The sequence below is a fragment of the Tamandua tetradactyla genome, chromosome 25 (genome assembly GCF_023851605.1).
Source record: "Tamandua tetradactyla isolate mTamTet1 chromosome 25, mTamTet1.pri, whole genome shotgun sequence".
NCBI lineage: Eukaryota > Metazoa > Chordata > Mammalia > Pilosa > Myrmecophagidae > Tamandua > Tamandua tetradactyla.
In genome coordinates, this window is record NC_135351.1 from 4,532,649 (window position 1) to 4,549,861 (window position 17,213).

The window sequence follows — 17,213 nt, forward strand, 5'->3', positions numbered from 1 at the left end:
AAACAACTCTACTCTTTAATTCCTGTAAGAGTGAGAGTACAATTGAACAACAACAACAAAAAAGGCAAATTTTCTTGATAATGGAAGTGCAAAATATAATATGATCAAGTGGGGCAAACCAAGAGGTGTATACATGAGCAAAGAACAGGTATGCTATTGAAGCTAATTTGGTATCTTTTCAAATTAGTAGGTTATAGATGTAAGTTGTGGAATATAAACCCCAGGTAACCACAAAGAAAGTATTTTAAAAATATACAGAAATAGGAATAAGAAATGGGTCAGTCAGATAATATCCCAAAATACAGACTATACTGAAAGGGAGATTATAATAAGGAAAAAAAAAGATATGACATATAAAAACCAAAGGAAAAAATGACTAAATAAGTATTGCTTTTATGGTAATAATACTGAATGTTAATGGATTAATATCACTGAATATTAATAGACTAAGCTCCCCAATCAAAAAACAGAATGGCTAAAAAAGCATAGTCCAACTATATGTTGTTTACAAGAGACTACCTTAGACTCAAAGACACAAATACATTAAAACTGAAAGGATAGAAAAAGATATTCCATGTGAACAGTTAGCAGAAAAGAGCTGGGGTAGCTGTACTAATATCAGACAAAATATACTTTAAGTCAAAAACTATCAAAAGAGACAAAAAAGGGCACTATATATTAATAAAAGGGACAATCCTCCAAGAAGAAATGACAATCATAAATATTTATGCACCTAACCACAGTGCTCCAAAATATATGAGACAAATACTGGCAAAACCAAAGGGAGAAATAGATGCTCAACAATAGTAGTTCAATACACCACTCACTTCAATAGATAGAACATCTAGACAGAAGATCAATAAGGAAGTAGAGAATTTGAATAATATGAAAAATGAACTACAGCTAACAGACATACTTAGAACACTGCACTCCAAAATAGCAAAAGATGCATTCTTCTCAAGTGCACACAGATCATTCTCCAGAAAAGACCACATGTTGGGTCACAAATAAAGTCTCAATAAATTTTAATAGATTATAGTTACATGAAACATATTCTTTGGCCATAATGGAATGAAGCTGAAAATCAATAACAAGCAGAGAACTGGATATGGAACTTAAATAACATTCTCTTGAACAACCAGTGGGTTAAAGAAGAAATTTCAAGGCAAATCAGTAAATATTCTGATATACATGACAATGAGAATGCAACATATGAAAACTTTTGGGATGTAGTGAAGGCAACGCAGAGAGATAAATTTATAGCCCTAAATGCGTATGTTAAAAAAGAAGAAAGAGCTAAAATCAAAGACCTAACTTCACATCTGGAGGAAATAGAAAAAAAAAACAGAAAACTAAACCCAAAGCAAGCGGAAGTAAAGAAATGATGAAAATTAGAGCAAAAATAAGTGAAAGTCAGAATAAAAAAACAATGCAGAGAATTAACAAGACCAAAAGTTGATTCTTTGACAAGATCAGTAAAACAGACACACTGTTAACTACACTGACAAATAAAAAAAGAGAAGGTACAAATAAAATCAGAAATGGGGGGGAGGAGACATTACTACTGTTCCCACAGAAATAAAAAGAAGTAAAAGTGGATACTAAGAACAATGGTATGCCAATAAATTAGACAACTTAGATAAAATGGACAAATTCATAGAAACACACAAACAACCTACACTGACCCTATAAGAAACAGAAGACCTCAACAGACCAATTGCAAGTAAAGATATTCAGTCCATCATCAAAAACCTCCCAACAAAGAAAAGCCCAGGACCAGATGGCTTCACAGGTGAATTCTGCCAATCATTCCAAGAATAATTAATTCCAATTCTGCTCAAACTCTTCCAAAAAATTGAGGAGGAGAGAACACAACTTAACTCATACTATGAGACAAATATCACCCAAATAAAGATACTACAAGAAAAGAAAATTGAAGACCAATTTCTCCTAATTAAAATTATAGCACACTGAGTTCAACAATACATCAAAAGAATTATACACCATGATCACATGGGTCTTATTCCAGGAATTCAAGAGTGGCTCAACATAATTAAATCAATTAATGTAACATAATACATCAACAAAACAAACGGAAAAAAACATTTGATTACCTCAACTGTCAAAGAAAAGGCATTTGGCAAAATTCAGCCCCCTTTCTTGACGAAAGCACTTAGAAAAATAGTAATAGAAAGAAATCTCCTGTGCCAGTTTAAAACTGTAGTAAACCCAGAAAAATTTAATCCTCATTTGATATTGCTGGGTGGAATCTTTTGATTGTTTCCATGGAGATGTGACCCACCCAATTGTGGGTGGTAATTTTGATTAGTTGGTTTCCATGGAGATGTGTCTCTACCCATTCAAAATGGGGTTGCTTACTGGAATCCTTTAAGAGGGACTCATTTTGGGAAAAGCTTTGGTGCCGACAGAGCCCACACAGGCAGAGAACTTTGGAGATGCGGAAGGAAAATGCCCCTGGAGGAGCTTCATGAAACAAGAAACCTGGAGAGAAGCTAGCAGATGTCAACATGTGCCTTCCCAGCTGAAAGAAACCCCAAACATCATCAGCCTTCTTGAGCCAAGGTATCTTTCCCTGGATACTTTACCTTAGAACTGTAAGTTTGCAACTTAATAAATTATATTTTTAAAAGCTGTTCCATTTCTGGTATATTGCATTCTGACAGCTTTAGCAACCTAAAGCATTTCCTAACATGATAATGGGTATATTTGGAAAACTCAGAGCTAACATCATACTTAGTGGTGAAAGACTGAAAGCTTTCCCTCTAAGATTTGGAAGAAGACAGATGTGCCCACTGTCACCACTGTTATTAAATACTGTGCAAGATTTCTAGCTAGAGCAATTAGGCAAGAAAAAGTAATAAAAGGCATTCTAATTGGGAAAGAAGTAAAATTTTCACTATTTGCAGATGGCATAATACTATATAGAGACAGTCCAAAAAAATCCACAACAAAGCTACTAGAGCTAATAAACAAGCTCAACAAAGTGGTGGGATACAAGATCAACATGCAAAAATTAGTAGCATTTCTATAGACTAGTAATGAACAATCTGAGGAGGAAGTCTAGAGAAAAAATTCATTTCCCATAGCAACTAGGAGAATCAAACATTTAGGAATGAACTGAATCAGGCATGGAAAGGACTTGTACACAGAAAACTACAAAACATTGCTTAAAGAAATCAAAGACCTAAATAAATGTAAGGACATTCTATGTTCATGGATTGGAAGACTAATATTATTCAGATGTCAATTCTACCCCAAATTATTTACAAAGTCAATGTAATCCCAATCAAAATTCCAAAAGCTACTTTGCATAAATGGAAAAGCCAATTATCAAATTTATTTGAAATGGTAAGGAGCTCCAAATAACCAAAAACATCTCAAAAACAGAGAACAAAATTGGAGGACACATACTTACTGACGTTAAAGCATTTAACAAAGCTACAGTGGCCAAAACAGCATGATACTGGCATGAGGATAGATATATTGACAAAAGGAATCTTATTTAGTTCAGAAAAAGACCCTCAGATCTATGGCCAATTGAATTTTGACAAGTCTGCCACTCAATTGGGAAAGATTAGTCTCTTTAATGAGTGGTGCCAGGGAACTGGGTATCCATATAAAAGGATGAAAGAGAACCTTATCTCACACCATATATAAAAATTACCTCCAAATGGATCAAAGACCTAAATATAAGACTATTGTATTAGTTAGGGTTCTCTAGAGAAACAGAATCAACAGGGAATACGCACAAATAAAAAATTTATACAAGTGTCTCACGTGACCACAGGAACACAGAGTCCGAAAATCTGCAGGGCAGGCTGTGAAGCTGATGATTTTGATGTAGGGTGTGAATGAACTCCACAGTTCAGCCAAAGCAGGAAGGGAGTCTGTCTCTTCTGAATCCTCCTTAAAAGGCTTCCAGTGATTAGATTGAGTATCACCCATTGCAGAAGACACGCCCCTTGGCTGATTACAAATGGAATCAGCTGTGGATGCAGCTGACCTGATCATGATTAAATTCTATGAAATGTCCTCATTGCAATAGACAGGCCAGCACTTGCCCAACCAGACAAACAGGTACCACCACTTGGCCAAGCTGACATGTGAACCTGACCATGACAACAATAGACTATAAAAATCCTAGAAGAACACATAGGGAAACGTCTTCAAGATCTCATGTTAGGCAACGGCCTCTTAAACCGCATCAAAGCACAAGCAAAAAAGAAAAAAAGATCAATATAATCTCTTCATACTTAAAAACTTTTGCATATCAAGGACTTTGTGATGAAATGAAAACAGACAATCTACTCAACAGAAGGAAATATTTGGAAACCGCATATCTGAAAAGGGCATAATATCCAGAAAATATAAAGAAGTCATATAACTCAACAATAAAGTCAAAGAACTCAATTAAAACATCGGCAAAAACCTTGAATAGTCATTCCTCCAAAGAGGATATAAACAAATGGCTGATAAGTATGTGTAATGATGCTCAACATCACTAGCTATTATGGAAATGTAAATCAAAATCACAATAAGATATCATTTCACACCCACTAGAATGGCTACTACTTAATAACCCAGAAAATTACAAGTGTTGGAGAGATGTGAGGAAATAGCAACACTCACTCATTGCTTGTGGGAATATGTAATGGTGTTGCCACTGTGGAAGACAGTTTGGCAATTCCTCAGGAGGCTAAGTACAGCATTACCATATGAACTGGCAATCCCGCTACTAATCATATACTCAGAAGAACTGAAAGCAGGGACTCAAACAGATATTTGCAGATTGAGTTCATATCAGCATCCTTCACAGTTGTTAAAAGTTGGAAACAAACCACATGTCCACTAACTGATGAATGGAAAAACAAAAGGTGCTATTTACATATGATGGAATATTATTCAGCCAGAAAAGGAATGAAGTCTTGATGCATGCAACAACATGTGGATGAACTTTGAGGACATAAGCGAAATAAGTCAGTCACAAAGGACAGATATCATATGATCTCACTGATAGGAATTAATTACAATAAGCAAAATCATAGAGATCTAGGATCTAAAATTTAGGTGGCCAGCTGATTGATTGGGGGTAAAGATAGGGAGTTGATAATTTTTACAGAATCTCTGTTTGGGTTGATTGTAATGGTTTGGAAATGGATGGTGGCGGTGATTGCACATTATTGTGAGTGTAATTAACAGCTCTGAACTATATGTGTGAATTGCTTAAAGATGGAAATTTTAATTGTATATGTTAACAGAATAAAAGTTAGAAGATAAAACTTGGGGCTGTATGACCTATTGTAGATGAGATGGACTATAGTTAATAGTACAAGTATAGGAATATTCCTTCATGAATAATTATAAATGAATGACACTAATACAAGGTGTTAATAATAGGGTGGTGTGTGGGGGAAATACATCTAGAGTAAACAATGGATTATAGTTAGTAGTACTGTTTTAATATTCTTTTTTTTATTTTTTTCATGGGCAGGTACCTGGAATCGAACCCGGGTCTCTGGCTGGCAGGCGAGAACTCTGCCACTGAGCCACGGTGGCCCACCCGTATTTTAATATTCTTTTATCAGTTGTAACAAAGGTAGCACACTAATGCAACATTCAACAATAGGGGGGTAAATGGGAATGCTGTTTTTTGCATGATTTTTCTGTAAACATACAGTTTCTCAAATTTAAAAAAAATTAAAATAATAATAATAGGACATATGAGGTAATCCATGTAATTTGTTTCACTATAGTGCCTACGACAGGATTTCTCTATAAATGCTGTCTACCACTGTTTTTAAAAAAAAGTATAATGATAAAAAGTGCTATCATCAATTGCAACAAATCTCCCAGAACAATGCAAAGTGTTAGTGGTTGGCTAGTATATGGGAATCTTATATTTTATGCATGATTGTTCAGTAAACCTATAACTTCTCAAATATTATTTTCTAAAAAAACCATTGGACTGTACAACATGAAGAGTGAATCCTATTGCAAACAGTGGGCTTTAGTTATTAATGATATATCAGCATGGGCTTATCAATTTTAATAACTGTACCCCAGTAATGCAAGAAGCTAATATTGAGGAAAACTGTGTGTCTGGGGACCAGGAGCTATATGGGAATTTTGTGCAGTTTTTACAGAAATATTTCTCAAAACTTCCCTAAAAACAAAGTTAATTATTTTTAAAAATAATTATTCTCTGTTAAAGAGGATTTTTCAATATGAGTCAAAGAGGCTTAGGGTAAATCCAGAAATAATTCACTTATAAGAGGATGTATAAGCCTTGACATGTAGTGGTGGCAGATGTTGACATATTTTCATAGAACAAGCACCCACATTCTTGTGTCCTAAAGCTTTACACTTGGGACCATCCTTTGCTGATGAAGGATAGCTACTGAGGGGTGGCAGGAAGGTGGGGGAAACTGAGACAAGGAGGTAAGCACAGTGAGCAGTAATGGTGGGTCATAAAAATAGGGCTGCATATAATACAAAGTGATAGAAAAGGGAGACAGAGCTGGATGGAGAATGGAACTACGGCTGTCTAAGAACATTATCTGAGCTGCATGTGAGAATGATAGAGGGAGGAGGGCTGGGGACATAAATGAAATCAGAAAGAAAGACAGAGGTTAAAGATTGAGGTGGTATAATCTAGGAATGTCTAGAGTGTATAATAATAGTGACTAAACATACAAATTTAAAAACTGTTTTTGATGAGGAAGAACAAAGGAATGTCATTATTGCAGGGTGCTGAAAATAGATGGTAATTAATATTTTAAAATGTCACCTTATGTGTGAGACTAAAGCAAAAAATGTTTGTTACAAAATTTATATTTTGACTAGTGCATTTCCTAATATAACTTATGTAGATAGTTTGAATGAACACCATAAGTACTTGGAATCTCAGGTAGGACATGAGATTTTGTTGGTTTGTCCAGAGTGATGCCCCGATGAATCCCAGAGTGATTCAATCAGTAAGAGGAAAAGTATCTGCAAAGCCCCCTTCGGGGAATGGTGAGAACGGGGAGAAAATTAACTTCCCCAAGTTGAATTCTTGATATTTCTACAAGCAGTGTGGACAACCAAAGCTATAGGCTGAGCCCCCAGTTTTGGGGTTTGTTCATATGAAACTTAACCCCACAAAGGATAGGTCAAGTCTACTTAAAATCTAGGCCTAAGAATCACCCCCAAGAGAGCCTCTTTTGTTGCTCAGATGTGGCCCCTCTCTCCAGCCAACACAACAAGCAATCTCACCACCCTGTCTACGTGGGACATGACTCCCAGGGGTGTGGACCTTCCTGGCAACATGGGACAGAAATCCTAGAATGAGCTGAGACTCAGCATCAAGGGATTGAGAAAAACCCTAGAATGAACTGAAACTTAACATCAAGGGATTGAGAAAACCTTCTCGACCAAAGGAGGGAAGAGTGAAATGAGACAAAGTGTCAATGGCTGAGAGATTCCAAACAGAGTCGAGAGGTTATCCTGGAGGTTATTCTGATGCATTAAGTAGATATCACCTTGTTGTTCAAGATGTAATGGAGAGGCTGGAGGGACTTGCCTGAAAATGTAGAGCTGTGTTCCAGTAGCCATGTTTCTTGAGGATGATTTAATAATGATACAGCTGTCACAATGTGACTGTGTGATTGTGAAAACCTTGTATCTGATGCTCCTTTTATCTACCTTGTCAAGAAAGGAGTAGAACGTATGGATTAAAAATAAATAATAGGGGGAACAAATGTTAAAATAATTTTAGTTTAAATGCTAGTGATAAATGAAAGTGAGGGGTTAGGGGTTTGATATGAATAATCTCTTTTTTCTATTATTGTTTTATTTCTTTTTCTGTTGTCTTTTTATTTCTTTTTCTGAATTGATGCAAATGTTCTAAGAAATGATGAATATGCAACTATGTGATGACATTGAGAATTACTGAATATATATGTAGAACGGAATTATATGTTAATGTTTTTGTTTGTTCTTAATTTTTTTAAATTAATAAATAAATTTTTTTTTAAAATCCCCCCCCCAAAAAAGAACATTATCTGGCATGTTTGTCTTTCATTAAAGCAAGTGGCCATGTGTTGTGTGTGGGAAAGGGGGACTTATTAAAAAGTAAATGAGATCTGAGAGAAACACAATATTGGGGCTATCTATCTAGGTACTAGAGACCCAGCAAAAGAAAAAACTAATTAAACTTATGAAAGCCATTTATCATTTATAATGTAATGGTATATACACAATAGCAATCAAACTCAACACTCATATGAGTCATACTGATTATTTTGAATTTTAGTTGATTTTAGCACCAAACTTTGCGTGTTTAGGTTTAGTTTATTATGTTGCATGGTTATCTGCTTAAACCTTTTAAAATTCTACCCTAATTAGGTGATTTTGAACACACTTTAGAATATAATAGAATGAGAAATGTCACTTAGAAAACAGAATAAAAAGGAATATACAAAAATCGAAAGGATGAATATTAAAGAAGAGAAGAAAAGTGAAATATGTGGCATTGCATAAATTCAACAAAAATAAGGGAAAAGAAATAAAATGGTGAAAAATAAATTCAGTGGAGGAAAAATAAAGAAAATAGACAAACCAGAAAAGAAAAAGAATCTGAGCTTTACCAAAATACTTAAACAAATAAAGGTTGCTACATTTATATACCACCCCCCACCCCCACCCCCAGTCCCTGCCTTTTGGACTAGAGAGTGGGTGAAATCTCTTCTACAAAGGAAATGGACTTTAGGCTTCCAAAACAAAACTTATAAATCACCAGAGGGTCTAAATTTCAGAGTAAATTCTTTCCAGTGCCCCACAGTGAATGTTTCTATGATTAGCAGTGCTAATCCTCTCACAAGAGAGAAGGATAAAAGAGAAAATAGAAGAAGTGGAGAAATTCATGATGAGCATTTTTCTTCCCCAGTCCATGAAGGGAGAAGAGTGACATTGTCAAGATTTACTGCTGTTGGACAGAAGATGGAGACGTGTTAATCTAGCTCTGTCTGCATACCTGAAGTCATCTGAGCTCCTGGAATGGACTCTCCCTCCCCCATGGCCAAGGCTGACACTCCCCTGGCACTTGCTGCCTGGGACAGGAAGGTCTCCCACACAATAGCCTTGGCTGTCCCAGCATGGCGAAGACCTTTGTGGGCATCCCTCCTCCACAGGGAAAGAGAGGGAGGAAGATTTGTGGATGACACCTCTGGGCTTTTCGCCATTTACAAACAAGAAACTGAATGAGACATGTGGTGCTGCTAGCCACTCCACCCAGCTGATGTGCAGAACTGAAGGCAGCTGGCCCCACATCACAAAATGGAGCGTAGACCTACAGCGAAGGAAGTTCTTTTGGATCTTACGTAGACGCTTACAACATTCCCAGTCTTTCACTCAGAATATCCTAATGATACGCAACTTCCGAATCATCTGATTGCTCTCATGCTGGAGCAATTTGTTATCACAAAAAAAATTCTGCCTAAAAATGGTGATATTGTAACTTAGAACTATCTCAGTCTTAAAGGTATTACCTACCAACAAAGATTAGATCACAGAACTTGATATAATGATCAAATGGAAAAAATGATCACATTCACATGACCTACTTGTCATATACCACGTTGTCTTCTGAGTCCTCTGGAAATTAATGGATGGGAAAATCCCCTCACAAGACTTGCAGTCAGGTCTTTTGTTTCTGACTGACATTGTGCCTATGGAAATTTCTCCTTAGTCTGTGCTGAACAAGATAGGAACCCACTGGGAAAGTGGAGGTCTCAAACCCAAGTTCCAGCCTGGCTCATTTCATCTCTCCAGCACAATTTCATCATTTCTTATTCACTTTCAACAAAGGACTCCTCTGCCCTTTATATCCTGCCCCCTATTCCATTGACTGGCCTTCCTACTTGAATGGTGGTTTTCAGAACAGTAGCTGGAAAGAAGGACGGGTCCCAAACTTACCTAATAAGAACCACTTGCTCTGGTTATTAAAAATAATGTTTCTCACAATTTTAACAAAGTTACCACACTAACGCAATGTGTTAATAATGGGGAGGGGCGGGTAATATGCGAATACTGCATTTTTAAAACGATTTTTCTATAAACCTACAACTTCATTAATTTGAAGAAAAGTTTGTTTTTCATATTTCCCAGCCCTCAACAAAAGACAGAGTCAATAGAGGAAGGGCTTGATTGTCTGCCTGATAATCTGTGGCATGATTTTATCAATCAATACAGACCCTCATTTAACTAAAAGTCTAATTTAAAGTAGATTCCACCTGATGAATCCCCAGGAGGGTGGCCGAGAGTGAGACCAGGGATGAGGAGTAAGTTGGTGTGGAACTGTGATAAATACAATAAAATGGCCAATTCCATTGGGAATTGCCAGGAATTGCCAGGAGAAGATCCCTTTCCCAGAAGGCTTTTCCAGAGGTAAAACTAATTGACCTGCAGGGGTTCCCAAGAAAAGAAGAACACACCCTACAGAGCCATGGATAAGCAACATTTGATGCTAAAACTAGTGTCAATGCATACCCAGAGCTTATTAGAATGAACAAGCATACCATACTAGTCAATGCATATCTGCTCCCCACTTGTCAGCACCTCCTATGCAAAATCAAAACTTAATGTCAGCCCATGAGAACATTTCCTCACGTACGCCCATATCCCCCTATTTGAGCCTCCCCTTTGCATTCCCTGGGTGGCTCTCCTCCTCCTTTCTGCATGGGATGCGGCGTGATTCATGAATTGCTCAATAGAGCTATGAGATACTAAATTGCATGCAAGCTTTTGTTTTATCGGTGATAAAACTTTAATTAAAAAAAATACCTTTGCAAATAACAAAAAGAAAGAAAGGAGCAACATTTTAAAGAGGAGAGTGAGTCCGAGCAGGCGCACTCTTCCCCTTTGGAACCCACGGTACAAATTAACATGCAATTTACCCCGTTGAGGGGAGGTTTAATCCTGGGTAGTGGAGTCACCCCCTTACTCCTAATAGCCATCTCCCCAAGACCTTGCAAGTTCTCATACTGGACCTTGAGGAACCCAAAAAAAGTGCCCTGGAGTCCCCAGCTATATTTCATCCTGGCACTGCTGAGCTCTAGACTCAAGAACCTCACCTTCTGCCTTGCAGTGGCAACACTGCTTTTCAACTTGTTCCTCAAAAACATTTACTTTCATGGGTCAGAAAAAGGTAAGTCTAGTCAGAAAAGAAGCCCATAACCATGTCTGGTTTTCTTCCCTTTTCTACTTTTACATTACTACTGAACCCAATAAAGAAGACCATGGGTGACCAGTAGTTTGGATGGAATTGACCACGTCTCTTTCTTCATTTAGGACTGTACTTCCCCTGGTGGCTGGAGCTCCTGTCCAGAATGCTGAGCCTTTCCCTTGACCATGGCCTGGGGACGTCTTCCAGGGCCATTGCAAGTGTTTTCAACCTGATCCCATTTTTACAAGTCCTTAATGTACTTTTCATTGTTTCTTTCTCTGATGGAAATCTCGAATTGGGAATGTGACAGGGTTTTAGCAAAGCAGCTCTGTAATGTGTCATATTAACTTGGACATTTGGAAAGCACAACGGGTCACAACAAATATTTATGCTGGGATGACAGCACGAAATGAGTCACACGATGAATTTAGTTTTTAAATGCCAGGCTGGCTCAGCTTCATATTATTCCTTTAATTATGGATTTCCCTTGACACTATTTTGATAGGAATCACTGGATTTTTCTTTTCATTTAAATGGAGGTTGAAACTAATTGAAAGAAGGAGGATGCTTAAAATGTTTGGCCCAAATAGGAAGCCCAATTCCTGCCATATCATATGAAAAGTTCTAAAGCTGGCACTTGGTACATGAATTGCAAACACAGTAATTAACATAAAAGTTTAATGCTCTTCTATTGTAAATCTTATCTCCTAATGATTTCCTGGCTTTTTTTCATATATTGCGGTATGAACAACCACGCATTCATTTTATCTCCTTACACGTAAAAGAGGAGAAAAGGCTAGAAATATTATCTTTCTATAACATGTCAAAAGCCTTAAAAAGTGTAAGCAAAAGTCCCGGATATCATTACAAATAATTACCAGAACAACCTGCTTCGGTTTCATTTCTTTTACTATTTCTTAATATAATAAACAATATATTTATCAGTATACTCTACTTAACATTCATTAAAATAATAGATAATATGAAGCATGTTATTGTGTATACAATGATATAAAATAAATATTTAATCAACAGGGTGTTTATTATATTATAAAATATGGTTTTTCTATTTTATTGCTATTTATTGCTTTTCATTGTTATTGCTACCTTTACTGTTTTTACAGTGTGACCTCAGACCCCAAATGGAAGCCGTTGGATGCAGGTGGCAGAGCTGGGCACAGGCCCAGGGTCCATTCTGAACCACAGTCTCACTGACTCAAATCACTGTTAACTTATTTTTTCCTGAAAACTTGTAGAAATTCACAAGATAATAACGTTAGCACACGCAAATCAGTCTCCTTTGGGACCTCTGCTTTCTGCTTTGGGGTACCTTTGGGCTCTCTTGATTGCATGGCTCATCTGTGTGTCTGTCTTGCTACCCTTCTTACTTCTTTCTCTTAATTAGACCTTAAACAGAGTCTTTTTTTTTTTTCTGGTGCATGGTCCAGGAATCGAACCCAAGTCTCCCACATGGGAGGCAAGTGTTCTACCACTGAACCACCTGTGAATTTTTTCACCCCCTTAAACACATCTACATGTTCAACAAGCATTTCTGGTACGTCTGATGTGCCAGTAGGATTGGCAAAGCAAGTGACAAGTGGGTTATCTGAGGCTTCCCCCTCGAGGACCACTTTCTAGCAAAGCTGACAAACACATTCAGAGCACAACATGTGTTAGAATAAAAGCCTGGTAGAAATGCCATGGGGCCCACCCTCGGCAAGGAAGTCCCCTTCCAAGGGCTGCTGAGTGGGGTTAAGCTAAGGTAGGTAGGGAATCGATGATGATGATAGCGGCGCAGATGGCTGAAAGTAATTGAATGCTTGCTGTGGTGACAAGTGCCATGCCAAGTGCTTTATGCACATTATCACATTTTCTTTTCATAACAACCCTATGAGGTGGGTGCTGCGATCATCCTATTATTCAGAAAAGGCCACTGAGGCTGAGTTGAGTAACAAAGATCTGATAGCTGGTCAGATTTGGAGCTTCGTTCTGCACAAACGAGGACACAGGGGTTTCCCACTCGTGCCAAGAGCCTTGGGCCCTTCTCTCAACAAGGGCTTCTCTGTTGACAGCTCTGCCAACTACCGCTGGCAGAGCTCAAGGTCTTGAGAAAATTAGAAACTCCTTTGGCAGCAAACTGTTGGCCCTTGCCCTACTTCTTTGAATTTTCAAGGCCAAATCCACCATTTTAAATGATTCTCCTTAAATGCTTGTCTCCAGGGGTTGTTTTCATCAGCTCTAAACCTCTAACTGTGCTGTGGAGTAGGAGGCTGGTAGGTATGTATCCTCAAAGACTTCCTGATGATTTACCGAAACGCAACTGCAGCCTTGACACAGCTTTCTGCGAAACAAAATGGATATTTTTCCTAGTCATAAATGTCCCTCAATAAAATAAAGCTTTTATTAAGGAAAAATATCAAGGAATAAAAAAAATGTTCTTGGGTAAGTAGGATTTGAAAAGAGTCTAATAAATGGCTACCCACTAAAAGGAAAGATAATGTAGTACTGTAACTGAGAAATTAGGATTTGAGAGATGATTTTGATTACTGAATCATTATATAGATATTCCTTTCTGGTATACTGGAGTAGACAGAGGGAAGTACCTGAAATCTCTAAATTGTAATCCAGCTGCCTTGATCTCTGATAATGATTGTATAGCCTTTATCTTGTGCCCCTGTGATTGCAAAAACCTTGTGACTAACCTTCATTTGTACACACTTATCCAGTTTTTCAACATTAGAGTCTTGTAATCACTAAAGACAGCCCCTCATGTTTATTAATGAAGGGTCTTGGGTCAGCCCAGAACTAACCCACTCCAAGTCCAAAGTGATCTTGATAACCGAGAATGAATCTAACCAAAATGGGCCCACCTGATGGGCACAGTAGCTTAGACTTTAACCTAATAGTCACCAATTTCTCATTATAACATTAAAAATCATGACCATCATCATATCAAGGCTGCCATTTTCTCACATACATTCTGCAGTAAGCATGTCAATCAATCTGCACATGCTCAATAATTAGATCGCCTCTAATTCCATCATCCAGGGCCACCGTGCTCATTACCCTAAAACCTGCCCATCTTTTAATGCTATAAAACTATCAAATTTACTGCAGTTTGGGGAGACAGATTTTGGGGCCAACAGGCCATCTGATCTCTGCTATGCACAAGAATACACCGTCTTTGTCCAATAACAGTACTTTTTAGGCGACTAAATTAGCACAAAGTTACCTCATTCCTTCCAGAGCTTGAATCCTGTTCACTAGAATTTTCTTCCAGAAAACAATTCACTTTCTCGACCTTTTCCATACACTGAAAAAAGGCCATTTCCTCCATCCAGTTGCTGCTGCACCCAGTATTTATTTCTTCCAGCCGGTTCACCTTTAGAATCTTGGAGGTGAGTCCAACTGAGTTATTGTCTGGAGGGTGGTTTTCTTCTCCCTCTGTCTCCGACTTGTAAATCATGATGCAATCATGACTTTTGAGTGCCCCCTTTTCTTGGCTGTAAACAAAGGCAACAAAGAAAGGACTTATTGCTTATTTACATATTTCCCTTTCCGTATTTCTGCTTATTACATTTCCCTTTTTGGAAAAATGATCAATGAGAATCTTGGAGTCTCTTCTACTTAAACTGGTGAAAGAATGAAAAATTAGGAAGCGAAATGTTACTATTAATAGCCAGTTTCAGACGCTGGAATTTTACAAGGAAAAAGTCTTTTTGTTTGTTCGTTTTTTTCCTACGAAAATAAATGATAAGAAGCAATCGTATGTTTCATTCAGCAACGAAGTATTTCCCTTGTTTCCTAAAATAAGATTTATATCAAGTGGCCAGGGTTTTATGGGTTTTTTTCCCTCTTTTTTTTTTAATTGTGAAGTATAAAAAAGCAATAAATTTCCAAATACATTTTAACAAGTGTTATAGAACATATTTTAAAGTTTGAGATGGGTTACAGTTCTACAATTTTTCATTTTTTCTTCTAGCTGCTCCAAGACACTGGAGACCAACAGAAATATCAACATGATGATTCAGCAGTCATACTCATTTGTTAAATCCTATCTTCCCTGTTATACTCCTCCTTCTCTTCAAATAACATATATACATAAAAGCAATAAATTTCAAAGTGCATTGCAACTATTAGTTGTAGAATAGATTTCAGAGTTTGGTATGGGTTACAATTCCATAACATTGGGTTTTTATTTCTAGCTGCTTTAAGGTACTGGAGACTAAAAGAAATATCAGTATAATGATTCAGCACTCATACTCATTTGTTAAACCCAAACTCCTCTGTATAACCCCACTGTCACCTTTGATCTTTCTCCCACTTTTTAGGGGTATTTGGGATATGCCCATCTAACTTTTTCATGTTGGAAGGGGCTGTTGATAATATGGAAAAGGAAAATGGAGCTAGGTGATGTTCTGGAAAGGCTGGCCCCTCTGCATTTCAGGACTTATCTGGTTCAGGGACCCATCTGGAAGTTGTAGGTTTTGGAAAGTTACCCTAGTGCATGGAATCTTTATAGAATCTTATATAATTTCAAGTGGCAAGTTTTAATATAGAATTTAAAGTATAAATCTTTGTGTTTATTTGGGATTGCAGTTTTTCTCCGTTCTCTCAGAGGGACCCAGGAGCCACTAAGGAAGTGCCTTAATGACTAATACAGACCATGTGCCCCATGGGAAGGGGTCTCTCCTGTTTCCCCTTTGGAATTTTTCCTCCATCTTGGGAGTTGTCCCAACCAAATCGTTCCATTTCCAGAGCTCTTCTTTGCCTATACCTTAAAATGTTTTGCATGTATTTTAGAAAAAAAAAAAAATGTGTTCCCTGACAGATCTCTCACCTAGAGAAGCTGTCCAGACACCTGTCTGTGTTTTCATTAACAGCTATATGGTGAGCAATTCAGAGTTCTTATGCTTTCTTTGGAATGTTTTCCTCACAGATTAAAGAATGCACATAGTATACAATACTATTCCATTTCTGGTGACATAAGTGGAATTATTCACGTATCATTTGACCACAAAAGGAGAGAGGGCAAGTGTGCGACATGGGAGAGAACAACTTGACTATTTATGTTCCCCAAACTGAGTTCCGAGGCCCCCCTGCTGGAAATCGCTTCTTTCAACTTTTTCTCTACTTAAAATTATCGTCTGTAATTATCCCCACAAAACTTTTCCTCAACTCATATCATAAAAAGATACTCTTGAGTTCAACACATTTAAAATCTACAAAATTCTGCTTAGCCACACAAACAACTTTCATCCAAACAAACCAAAATCTAAATATCATCAACTAGAGGTCCATAGGTTACCATTCTTTCAACTTGCCCTGAAAAAAGATCATTAGCAGAATAAGGAAACAGAGGCATGGTCATTTCTAAGGCAAACTATGACTATAAGAGAATATCTTTGGCAGATGGTACTCAAATTGTATCAGAAAATCACAAGAAAATTAACAAGTTAAAACAAAAGTTTAGGTCCAGGATTTAATAACTCTGCAGACAGATATTCAATGTTAAGCTCTGCCTGAAGCTTGGCACAACTTGTTATTTACGGAGACATAAAGAGAAAGAAAAGGAGGTTTGAGAGGTTATAAACAATAAAAAAAAAAAAACAGAGTAATTACCATTCATAGGAAAACATCATAGAGTTTGTGCAGAGTATTCATTCCACAGATAAAAGGAAATTTTGCAGAAATGGAACCGACTACGGAATTCTCTGGTCAAAGTCTTTGCTATCAGTCAAATGTAAGTCTTCTGAAAACACAAGTTCCCGTTATGAAGGGAAGACTCCTCTCTCTCAAATGCCACTTTGTTTAAGCTAACATGGTCCTTGATCTCATGTTTCTCAGCTGTTCCTTAGTCAGATGGGGAAGAATATTAATTTTAGACACTAGGCTTTTCAAGGCCAATGGCTCCATTTCAGAGGTCAGGTAGGGAGAGGAATAACTGGGGAACATTGGATGAAATATCACCTTCACCTTTTTCTCTCCT

At 37.4% G+C, this 17,213-nt stretch overlaps 1 protein-coding gene across 1 annotated transcript in view; it reads right to left on the bottom strand.

Annotated features, from left to right (window-relative positions):
- Window positions 1-17,010, bottom strand: part of MYLK4 (myosin light chain kinase family member 4) — a 103,729-nt gene extending 86,719 nt beyond the window's left edge. The window contains exons 1-2 of the mRNA XM_077144096.1: window positions 16,847-17,010; window positions 14,457-14,727 (exon numbers count right to left, since the gene is read on the bottom strand). Coding sequence (XP_077000211.1) covers window positions 14,457-14,727; window positions 16,847-16,866 — 291 coding nt within the window. The 5' untranslated portion in view covers window positions 16,867-17,010. The remainder of the gene's footprint in view (window positions 1-14,456; window positions 14,728-16,846) is intronic.
- Window positions 17,011-17,213: the final 203 nt, after the last annotated feature.